The sequence below is a fragment of the Brachycentrus maculatus genome, unplaced genomic scaffold (genome assembly GCF_059751285.1).
Source record: "Brachycentrus maculatus isolate JH-2025_06_01 unplaced genomic scaffold, ASM5975128v1 h1tg000293l, whole genome shotgun sequence".
NCBI lineage: Eukaryota > Metazoa > Arthropoda > Insecta > Trichoptera > Brachycentridae > Brachycentrus > Brachycentrus maculatus.
In genome coordinates this window covers 248,866-262,267 of record NW_028281044.1, presented here as the reverse complement: position 1 = coordinate 262,267, position 13,402 = coordinate 248,866, and the positions used below count along the sequence as shown (strand labels likewise).

Genomic DNA, 13,402 nt, shown 5'->3' with positions numbered 1-13,402 from the left:
CAAACGCCTCCAGCCGCTCTCGTTCTGCCTGCGCGATAATCCTTATATTACGGCCCATCCATTAAGCTTGCTGTTTTGCTACTTTATTTGGCAAGCATCTAGACTCTACTTGTTCCTCGTTGTTCCCTACATATTCCGACCAATGAATCTCCAAAATCCGCCTGTAGCACCACATCTCAAACGCCTCCAGCTACCCCCGTTCTGACATAAATTAAACAGAACCAATATCATTATTTATTGATTTGGCGTTTGATTTGTATAACTACATTTTAATTTATATATTACTTTTAAATCAAACACAGATTTTTTGAGTCTACTAAGTTGTATTTTATTAACAAAAACACATTTAAAAAAATTATATTGTGACAATTGGTTTGCCTTGTTAGGGCACATTCGTTTGATAATGCCCTAACGAGCCGAAACAATTGTCACGATATAATTTTTTTAAATGTGTTTTTGTTAATAAAATACAACTTCGTAGACTCAAAAATCTGTGTTTGATTTAAAATTAATACATAAAAAGAACCACTATCATTAATTAAACTCACACTGAATGCACTCACAACTAAAATATGCTAATATTTTTTTGCTTGTCGATATTAATAAATTATTTCTCACTAAAAATCTTGACGTTCAAGTGAAGAAATCCACTCCCATTATATGTTGGGACAGTAATCACGTTTTTACAAAAAAACTAAAAACATGTAAAAATATATTAATCGGACTTAAACCCCTCGCATTACAACCAAGATACATATCAAATTAAACGAGTGAAATATTGTGATTGGCCAAGTACAAGAAGACATTTGTAGTCGTTTTTCGAGACCAGCAATCTTACGAATATCGAGATAGGATAGGAGACATTAGTATTCGTACTTTGAGACCAGCAATCGTCCGAATATCGAGATAAATTCTTCGCAGTTCGGGGTACAAAATTTGTCAAATCTGGATTTTGTAAGGGTAGTATTGCTAGATGGCATGTAACGGGCTGTTCGGACCCAAGGACGAGCCAGACAGCTACTTTTCATCGCTGAAGAAGGACTATCTGAGATACATCACTGTCTCGGAAGTTGACAAAGAGGAAGCTCCGACAGTTTACGGCGACATCCATAAGATTGCATTCAACAAATCGGGCCTGGGATTAGACTTCACGCCGCTAACGGTTTTGTCAAATTACAACTTCAACTCGAGAAAAGGTATTTAGTTGAAAAATATATTTTTCTTTTTTTGTTGTTGTCTATATTAGCACTTTTAATCTTATTTTATTTCTGACATCTATTGTAATCTTGCCAGCGCCCTTTTATTATAACCTAAAATAAATTGTATACCCACACACAGGCCATGCCTTTGAGGGATATTTTTTTGTATTAATATTTAAAAAAAAACTTGTTTAGGTGTAATGTACTATACTTAATGTAATGTACTTGTATATATATATATATATATATATATATATATATATATATATCATATTTTTCGGTCAGTTGCAGCTTGCAGCCATTTTCTGATCCAAACAGAGGCAATGCAGTGTCCAAACTCAAAATACATTAAGGGACATTTTTATATAGTACGTTTTTTTGCATTTTTGGACTAAGTAAATTCTACTTAGTCCAAAAATGCAGAAATAAACGTACTACAAAAAAAATGTCCCTCACTGTGTTTTAAGTTTGGACAGCCGTATGGCGCTTCATGTCATGTCATATTTATAACATGTCCTGCCCATTGCCACTTCAGTCTTGCTACGCGATCCATGATATTTTATTTATATTCTACTTCTTACCCTTATCTAATGATGCCTAGGGCACTGCATCATATAAAAGCAGTGTTATTATCCTGATCGTTGTTAACACACGGAGGAAAGGTTTTCAGCCCTCCGCTTCAGGTACATACATATATATATATATATATATATATATATATATATATATATATATATATATATATATATATATATATATATATATATATATATATATATATATAAATATATATATATATATATACATATATATATATACATATATATATATATACATATATATATATATATATATATATACATATATATATATATATAAATATATATATATATATATATATATATATATATATATATATATATATATATATATATATATATATATATATATATATATATATATATATATATATATATATATATATATATATATATATATATATATATATATATATATTTATATATATATATATATTTATATATATATATATATATATATATATATATATATATATATATATATATATATTTATTTATATATATATATATATATATATATATATATATATATATATATATATATATTTATATGCATATATATATATATATATATATATATATATATATATATATATATATATATATATATAGTCGAACTTAATATTAGTATTTTTGTCCTATATTACTTATATAATATAGTATTACCTTGGTATTTATAATATATCTGACGCGTAGTATTGACCTTGAACTATCAAGATAACACTGCGACTATACAATTAGTGCCCAATGCGTCATTGGGGGCGGATAAGGGTTAAAAGAAAAGGAATGGCTCCTTTGAATATCCATCGAACGGTTAAAATAGCCAATGCGACGGATTTAATTTCCAGATTTTCGAATAAAATTATATGAAAATATACATCGGAAATATATACATATATATATATATACATATATATATATATATATATATACATATATATATATATATATATATAAATATATATATATATATATATATATATATATATATATATATATATATATATATATATATATATATATATATATATATATATATATATATATATATATATATATATATATATATATATATATATATATATATATATATATATATATATATATATATATATATATATATATATATATATATATATATATATATATATTTATTTATATATATATATATATATATATATATATATATATATATATATATTTATATGCATATATATATATATATATATATATATATATATATATATATATATATATATATAGTCGAACTTAATATTAGTATTTTTGTCCTATATTACTTATATAATATAGTATTACCTTGGTATTTATAATATATCTGACGCGTAGTATTGACCTTGAACTATCAAGATAACACTGCGACTATACAATTAGTGCCCAATGCGTCATTGGGGGCGGATAAGGGTTAAAAGAAAAGGAATGGCTCCTTTGAATATCCATCGAACGGTTAAAATAGCCAATGCGACGGATTTAATTTCCAGATTTTCGAATAAAATTATATGAAAATATACATCGGAAATTTTATTGGCTTCAATGCGTATTTGAATGACGGCTGTCGACGGAAATATTGGAATTTATGAAAAAAAAATCGCTTGTGGGCGGGATTGAGGGGGTGAAAAAGCAAACTCGGGATATTTTTATGGTTATTTATCGATTAAACGATCAATAAACTGTGTTATATCAGACGTTTCTAATTTCGAGTTATTTTTTCTACCGTTTCGTAATATTTGTTTATTTTTATACGTCCAACGAAAACCGCCATCTTGTATCCGTGCGGAGCAGAGAGCGCTAATGTTGCCACTCTGATAAATTATATTATTTTATTATAACTATCATTACTACTCAGAACATTTTGTGTGTATCCAAATACTTGTTTTCAAATCTGTATATCTCCTTTGGGAGTTATTTTTACATTTTGACACCTCAACTTTATCGGGTTGTGGTCCCGTAGTTAATGTCACGGACTCTTGAGTCTGAGTTTCTCGGTTCGAACCCACTCTACCATAATTTGATACCTATTTCTAATAATATGTTGCTTAGATTCACAGAAATAGTATGAAATTGAAGTATTTTTGTAAATAATAAAAGCACAAATATATCTTATAATTATTTTTAAAAAAATGTTGACATCTCAATATAGATGAAGAAGAATATGGAAGTCTGGGCATTTACGGGGCTTACAATCGGCTGGTTTAAGTGATTACTATACACGTATAACATTCACATATTCTACCCATGATAGTCAACCACACTACTCAATTTCTTAGAAGTTCTATATATATGATCCAATTTCGAAACATTTTTCTTGAATCACTATAATTTCACTAGAGACATCTATTGGTGAGATAAAATTAGCTTTTTATTGAACAGAAACTCTTTCATTTGCATGTGAGGTCCGAATCCTGGATTATAATCACATACATGAAAAACGCTATTAAACACATTTTTCATTTTTATTATTGTAGCTTATAATTTGAACAGTTATTTTATTTACAACATTTTGAGATGTCAACATTTATTAACATCATCTTTGTTGAGATGTCAAAAAATTTATATGAAGAATAACTCCTATAATAAGAGATCGTCTGCCTCCGTAGTGTAATAGTCAGCATGCTCGGCTACCGTTCTGGAGGTCCCGGGTGCGATTCCCAAGGGGGTTCAAATAAATATTACTGTTTTTTTTTCACTGTAATATTTATTCAATATTACCCTGGACCAGTACTTGAAGCGAAGAGCTGATCACCTTTCCTTCATGTGTTAACGATCAAGATAACACTGTGTTTATGTGATGCAGTGCCTTATGCACCATTGAAGTGCGGATAAGGGTTTAATAAAATTAATACAATTAGAGATAATCCAGATTTGTGAACACGTATTTAGCCATACTCAAAATATCGTTAGTTAAAATTAATGTAAATTATTTATAGAAATAAAATTAGTCTTAATAAGCCAGTTACTGCATGGTTTACTCTTTCAAGTGTTTATTTAACGATATTGAAAGATTGGTACTTATCTAAAATTCAAATTCGCTTTGTTTATATTATTTCAAGATCAGACCAATAAACAGTACGGTTTTAAAATAAATATTATTGTTCTAATATATGATATGTATTTAAAATGATTTATATATCGACGTGCTCTACTTAAAGTGCTCTAACTACATTTTTGTCAATTTTGAGAAATTCGGTGTATGTTATCAACTGACCGTATTCTACTAATGTAAACAAACAAAAAATATATATAAAATAAATTACGCCTAGTTTTCAGGCATATAAGACGCTATCTACATCGAATTTTCGAAATGAACTGAACTCCTAAAACGCTTACTACTTAATTTTGACAAAGCATAAAGTTTTAAAAGATGAATACATTATTTTATCGTGTTTTTAAATGTAATATACTGGTATAGAATTTCAGATAAAACCGTTAATTAATAAAATAAAATACGCTGAACAAACCTTGTAAGCTCTCTCCTGTAAAGTTACAGATTTGCAGATAGAGTACTTTACATAGGGGCCGTCGATATAAACATTTGCTACATTATCAATGTGTTTATAGAGTAATAATAATATATATTTTTTAATTCTCGGGTTTTGCACTGTCCGGGCGTTGAAATCTTTGTTTGGCTGAAATTTTCTGGAAGATGAATCGACTCAAAAGACTTTTTAAAGACTGTCAGGTCCCCCTGACGTAGACTTAGGTATCACTTGATAGTAATTGTTCTTGACTTGGGCAGCTCTAAACAGCGCCTCGATGGTCCTAATCTCCGTTCAATCTCGTATATTCCGGAGCCAGGAGATCTGCCTTCTGCCCACACCTCGTCAACCCTCTATTTTGCCTTTTATGATTAAAAATAAATATAGCTACATTAATTGAATCGGCAGTCGCTTTGTGGTAATATTTTTTTAATTTTTTTTATTTAAGTTTTACTTGATAAATACCAGTTTTCGTTCAAATGTGTTGTGACATGTTACGGTGTTTGAAAATGAATTTAGGAAATATTGGTTTTAACTAAGTAAATTTTAAATTGTCCGCCTCCGTAGTGTAATGGTCAGCACGCTCGGCTACCATTCTGGAGGTCCCGGGTTCGATTCCCAGAGGGGGGTCCAATAAATATAAGTGATTTTCTCACTCTAATATTTAATCAATATTATTCTGGATTGGTACCTAATACGGTGGGCTGATCACCTTTCCTTCGTGTGTTAACGATCAAGATAACACTGAGTTTATATGATGCAGTGACCTATGCACCATTGGGGTTCGAATGATGAAATGTGAAATGAAACAAATAAAAATAACCACATTGAGTTCGTCACCGGTCAGTTAGTGGTGAAATATATTTTGTAAAAGTTGCAAACAATTCCGTAGTATTTTTTTTTTGTCACGTAAAGTATTCTGTATTTTTTTTAAACCGGTGAAATTAAAATTTTCACCTCACACACGAGTTGTCGGTAAATATGACCAATATATCTAGAGTTAGAAATGTAAATAATATTATTGTCGAATTATTTAACATACTATGTAGAAGACGCTTGAAAATATTATTTTTAAATTTTTATTTACTTATATTTTGATCAGTTATTTTTTGATTCTATATTGAGTTATCAATTATCTAGTTATCTAGTTTGTGTCGGGTTGTGGTCCCGTAGTTAGTGTCGCGTACTCTTGGGTCAGAGTTTCTCGGTTCGAGCCCACTCTATGATAATTTGTTACCTATTTCTAATAATGAGCCGCTTAGGCTCACAGAAATAGTATGAAATTGAAGTATTTTTGTAAATAATAAAAGCACAAATATTTAGCTTTTAATTATAATAAAAATTGACATCTCACCATAGATGAAGAAGAATATGGAAGTCTGGGCATTTACGGGGCTTACAATCGGCTGGTTTAAGGAATGACCCGCAAAGCGTCTATTTTAGATGCTTGTCTACAGGAAGGATATTCAGGATAGGGAAGGTAAGTGTGAAAAATACATCACAAATACCCAGACCAATTGAAAATAAAAAATTCTTGAATCCATTTTGTATTTGAAGTATTTTTATACATAATAAAACACCAATATTTCTCTTTTATTTAGGAAAAATTAATACCAGCCTATGACGAGTCGTAAGCCCTGTAAATGCCCAGACATCCAAATTACTCTTAATCCATGTTGAAATGTCGACATTTCAAAATATATTTTATTTATTGTTTCGGCATTAACTTTGTGGTAAGACATGTTACAATGATTAAAATAGCTTATTATTATTCTTCACCATTGCTTTCCATTTTTTCTTTGTTTTCAAACTCCGTCCCTTGACTAACCCCTTCCCCTTACTTTCCCCTCTCCTTATTTATAGAACAATTTTATATTTTATATTTTAGTTATTATACAGACCTGAATGATGGAAGTTTAACTTCTGAAACATGTACTCTATAATAAAACTCAAGTGGTAAAAAACGAAGTGTTTTCTTTAATCATTTCAAAATATAAGTTCATTTTGGTAGAATAAAAATAAATAATAAACACGACTTTTAAATCACTGTTATACTTATCACGATCACTTTATGCATCGAGATATTATATAATTCAGTTTAAAAAACCCGTTTATTTTGGTATTTTTTATTATTCTACCTGCTAACAGTTTAATGTTCCTCAGATATGTATTGCAACATCCTGGATTTAAAAAGTCGAATAAACATGAAAACATGACCTGGCAACACTTGATTGTTTTATTGCCGTTAGCCAGGGTTGCCATTCGTCGTTTTGTAAACTATTTTTAATATTCACAACATTTTGAGTGTTTCAAAATAAGTATTTTAATCTTGGTTTTCACTTACGAGATTTATTTTTATTTTTATATTTGTTAGTCGCCTTAGAAAATTTTCCTTGTCTTTTATGAACAAGGATTAAAAGTATGCCTAGGAGTTTTTTTGTCATCGCAACGTAGATGAAGAAAAGTATGAAAGTTTACATAGCTTATGACTTATCATAGCTTATGGCCTATCACTTTACACACATGTTACATTACAAGTTACTCACTCCTTTCAAGAACGTCATAAATCAAAAATCGTCAATTTTCAGTTGAGCATGTTTTCAGAATGCCCAAAAAATGTACTATATCCCAGCATATTTTCAACTTAATGTTTACCCGCTATAGGTCAAAAGTGTTGTTTTTGCATTTTGGAGAAAAGGTATTGTTTAATAATTTTTTTAAATATACTAAATATTTTTCAAATGAAGAAAAAACCTTCAGGTTTTACCTAAAAAGATCTGTTGCACAGTAAAAAGTTCAATAAGTGGCTTGATATTTATTTTTAATACATTTCATTATATTCTTAAACTTTAAAAGTGATCTCCTGAAAAATCAAGTTTTTAGATTTATGACGTTCTTGAAAGGAGTGAGCGAAGTATGTTAAGTGATCATTTTACCAGGTAAAAGTGGGAGTCATTTTTACATTTTTGACGTTTAATTTCATCTGCAATACTCTTTTGATAACCCATGTTTTAATTGTATATGTGTGCTTATGAGTCGGGTTGTGGTCCCATGGTTAGTATCGTGGACTCCGAAACTAGATGTTCTAAGTTCAAATTGAACTTTGCCATATTTTTATATTAATTTTAATCTGCTTAGTTTTATATTTTGTACTGACTTTTCTTGGTGGAACCATAATCATATGAATCACCTCATGGATATAAAGTGTGATATAATAAGATATCACTTTGTCAAGTCCCGCGCCATTGAACAACTTACCCCGGAATCTGAGACCTATCCAGAATTCTGTCGAGTTACAATTTAAACTTAAGACCCACCCACACTAAAAACATTGAAATTGCATCCCGTTTAAAAATGACACATCTTCTGATGATTTAAAGAGTCTACTGGTATATTAAAAAAAAACACTTTATGAAATGTGATTTAAAATATTTAAAAATAAATCATTTGACAGCCCTGATGCTTTTTATTCCGTCAACCAATAGGGGCGTGGCAGCGTTCTAATTCTGAATTTGAATTCGAACTCGGCGCCATTAAACAGATGAATCATTTCAGTGAAAAGAATCTGTGCTGAAATTACTGGACTTCTCTTTGTATGTAAACAAATTATTTATGTCTAGGAATTTCCCAATATTTCCGACGCATCTGAAAATACGAAAAGCTTTTTTCTTCTTTTTTAATTTTGTAAAATTTATGTCCCCGCTTTAAATTGTCCAGAATTATAAGTAACCGCTGAAATGCCGACGTTTCGTAGTTTCGCAGTTAAAATTGTTTTCGAATAATGCATTAATTTATGGCGTATTTTACAGGAATTTATTTCTTTGTTTTTAAATGTACTCGAACTAATGTATGTTTTTTGTGTATTTAAAGATAGCGTTAGTACGCGGCCAATTTTTTTTAAATTACGGAAACCATGATAGAATTTTGCTGTTAGTGCCGGAATGTAAGCAATGGAAGAGTTTAAGTTTTCTTTATTTTTCTTATTTAATTTGATATATTTCTTTCCTTATTATCTTAAATATATTTAATAACTTTTACTACTACTACCATCACGCCGTTTCCCTGCAGGGGTAGGCAGAGCGGATAGAACGCTACAATACTTTCTTATAATTAAAATGCCCAATTTATATACCCCCGTTTCGTGAAGTATCAGGAGTGCAGCAACGCAACACAGTTCTAGAGTCTCTTTAAAATGTTACATACACACAAAATTTTGAGTGTGTCCAAATACTTGTTCAAAAATCTAGGTTTTCTCTACTTACATTTTCGATATCTCATGGATAAATGGAATTCTGGGCATTTACACGGCTTATGATCTGCCGTAAGATGGTTAAGTGATAACTTTACACGGGTGCGACATTTACCATTCTACCTATGATTGATTACATTTTTTTGGAACTCTCGCATTTATCATTAATCTCATGACGTACAATGTCATGATATTAATGATATATGATAGGGTTCCAAAAACGTGAGTTCATTTTAGGGAACGGAAACGGAATCATTTTAGATTAGTCTTGGACAGAGGTTCCCAAACTCTTTTATCTCGTAGACCCCTTGCCTTACCTGATATTGATTTTTATCAAATTCATTAACTTCAAATGTATTTTTGACAGCCGGTATATGTAGTGTTACTCACTTTGAACCACACATGTTAGGTTTTATACATTTATATTTTAAATTCAAATTAAAACATAGACCCCTTGCAAGTTGTCATAGACCCCTGGGGGTCGATATAGACCACTTTGAGAATCACTGGTCTAGGAGGTTAATCTGAAACGAAAACTACGCCACGTTAGCGAACAATAATAGGCATAGATCAGCGCTTACGATCGGATAACGTTTTAACTGCCGACAACGTATTAAGACATCTTTGCTTCTTAATTGAGTTCTTAATTTTAATTTTTGTATTTTCCTTTCCACATTGTGTATTCACTTACTGTCCCCACTATTTTTAATTAAGATTTACAGAATGTTTTAATTTTCTCCTCGTACTTTTGTTGCCAACATTCGGTAGTACAATTTACCCCATTATATTTTCCTCACAGTAATATACACACATCTATTGATTAATTGCCATATTTATGCCAAATATTTGTATTTATTACCTTCCGTATGCACATTTATATTTTTAGGCAAGCGCTGCGCCGTTTCGTAAGACGTCTCATCGAAAAAAGCTAACGTTTGAACTACGTAGCTTTAATAATAATAATAAAACCCTTATCCGCACCCCAATGGTGCATAGGGCACTGCGTCATATAAATGCAGTGTTATCTTGATCGTTTACACATGAAGGAAAAGTGATCAGTTCTTCGCTTCAGGTACCAGTCCAGGGTAATATTGAATAAATATGACAGTGAAAAAATCACTTATATTTATTTTACCCCCCTTGGGAATCGAACCCGGGACCTCCAGAATGGTAGCCGAGCGTGCTGACCATTACACTACGGAGGCGGACGTAGCTTTACGATAAATAAAAAACCATGAATCGATTCGGCAGTACGCTCGCTAGTGGCAATATCTATATATTGTCTTTCTAATTTCACTTGGTAAACATCAATATTTTACCGCAATCTATAATATATTCATAACATTTTCGGTGTGTCTAAATTGTTCATAAATTTGGGTTTTACCACGATGTAAACGATACCGAAAAGAAATTTATAAATATTTGTTTTATACGTTAGGCAGATAACACTTTTCGACATATTTTGATATTTTAAATCCATAATAGAAAATCAGAATTACAATGTACAATGCACAAAAAATATAGAAAAAAATACGTTTTCCTAGAAAAGAAAACATTTTTCATTTGGAGTTACATAGTTTTTATACGATATGAATTTGTCCAATTTCGACACGAATTGTCACAATTTGTCCACCTAAAATTAAATTTAATGAAATTTTATTCATACAATCAGAATTCTGATAAATATTTCTTTAAAAACAACCTCCTTTTTGAATATTATCACGATCTACAAAAGTAGGTAGGTACTTATTGTTTGTTTACATTTTCAATCGTTTTATTTTCCGCGCTGAAAATGCCGCGCAAAATTTTCGAATTTCCGTAAACAACTGATTCACCATTCGATTTTTAAAATATTCTTGCCACATTATAAATATCTAACGTGAAAGTAATATTTTGAAACGGGGTATTTTTAAATACTTTACAACACTTATATTACGACATTAGTGTGATCCGATGACTTTCGTGGGTACATTATTTTTACATTTTTATTGGTTGAGAATATATTTAACGCATAATTTATACACTTAACTGTAAATTTCGATATTTATTGACTTAATTCGTGAGAGTAAATTACTATCAACATTACATAAGTTTTTTTTAAATTACCTAACGTCCAAGTGACTCTGAAATCTAGCTACGGCTTATGCAACACCGCTTATCATGACCCTACTCAGGCTTTAACTTTTTAAGTTTCATAGCCTATGCCTACTCGTGAGTGGATTTGCTCTTTATGTTTAAAGTTACTATAATTTCATATAAGTTCAACCATGTAATCTATTTAAATACTTTTTTTATAATTTGCATGCATACATGAATAAACATGTATCTATGTAATGTACAATAAATAGAAAACAATAATCACAAATATCTAAATAAGGTAAAAATAATTTCATTAATTGATTCGGCAGTCACGTGGTAAAACCTAATTATTTTTAATTAATGTTTTACTTAGTAAATACTACTACCTCTTAAAATCTACGGTGACACGTGTTTCGATGCATTCCGCATCATTTTCAAACACCGTATGTGAAGCTAATTCTATATTTTGGAGTTGGGTCCTTGGGACGTTGAAGGTTGAAGAGGGGGTAGTAGCAGTTTCTTATTTATTTATTTATTTATTATTATTATTTATTTCTTATCAGTGGGAACAAAGCCAATAGGGGGGTGGTTTTAGTTATTGTCGTATTGTTAATTATGGGTTTACTGTTATTTACATTTTTTTTTAATTTCTATTGTTTCAAAATGTTGCAGTTTATGGCTTTCCGTATTAATTATTTTTAGGATTTCTACGTTATTGTGGTGACATTTGTGATCATTATCTATTAAATGGTTAGCGAATTCCGAAAAATTATTATTTCTCAAACATAATTCATGTTCCTGATTCTTGTTTTGAATTTTATGGAAGTCATACCAATATACGAACTTCCACAGTCGCAGTTTAATTTATATATGCCACTATTGTCTAATATATTATATTTCCAGGATTACGTTGTGTTTTAAAAATGTTAGTTAAATATTTTTTTTTGTAAAATGCTGGTTTTATTTTATTACGGATTTTTTGGTTATTTTATGTGATATTTTATTTATGTAAATGCTTCTTTTCCAGTTGGTTTTTACTTTTTCACTATACGTATCGGCTGAGTAGAGAAATGTTTTTGTTAAATTATTTTATTTTTACGCACCAATATCGCGTCTATTATATTTGGTTTATAACCGTTATTGTAAGCAATTTGTTTAATTGTATTTATTTCTCGTTTGAACTTATTATCATTTAATGGGAATTGTAGTGCTCTATGGATCGTGGAGTTAAAGCTAGAATGGGTGAATGTTACACGTGTGTAAAGTGATGTTAATGCCCAAACTTCTATATTCCTCTTTATCTTTGATAAGATGTCAAAAAAACGATATTTACATTTTTATTTTTATAAATGTATATTTTCATTTGAAGAGAGAAAAAAAATAAGAGTTTCTGCTTAATAAAAAGCTTCTTTACATCTCACCAATAGATGTCTCTAGTGAAGTTTTAGTGATTCATGAACAATGTTTCTAAATTGGTTCATATATATAGAACTTCCAAGATTTTGAGTAGTGTGGTTGTCAATAATGGGTAGAATTGGTGAATGTTACACGTGTGTAAAGTGATCACTTAAACCAGCCTATGACGGTCGTAAGCCCCGTAAATGCCCAGACTTCCATATTCTTCTTCATCTTTGATGAGATGTCAAAAAATAATAAAAAAAATAATTTCAAAAATGTTTTCTACGCAGTAAATAGTTTTATAGTGCCATTAAATTTACGTACCTACGCGTGCATTAAATATTAAATTTGTACAAGTTCGCATTTTATTTTTGGTTTTTTATG

The 13,402-nt window shown here is 29.8% G+C and overlaps 1 protein-coding gene across 5 annotated transcripts in view; it reads left to right on the top strand.

Annotated features, from left to right (window-relative positions):
• cher (filamin A protein cher) overlaps window positions 1–13,402 on the top strand; it is a 106,700-nt gene that overhangs the window by 64,321 nt on the left and 28,977 nt on the right. The window contains exon 1 of one of the 5 annotated variants that reach the window (XM_088267330.1): window positions 905–1,196. The exons of the other annotated variants lie outside the window; for them this stretch is intronic. Coding sequence (XP_088123456.1) covers window positions 974–1,196 — 223 coding nt within the window. The 5' untranslated portion in view covers window positions 905–973. Of the gene's footprint in view, window positions 1–904; window positions 1,197–13,402 lie in introns of those variants that run through there. 5 annotated transcript variants of the gene reach the window in all.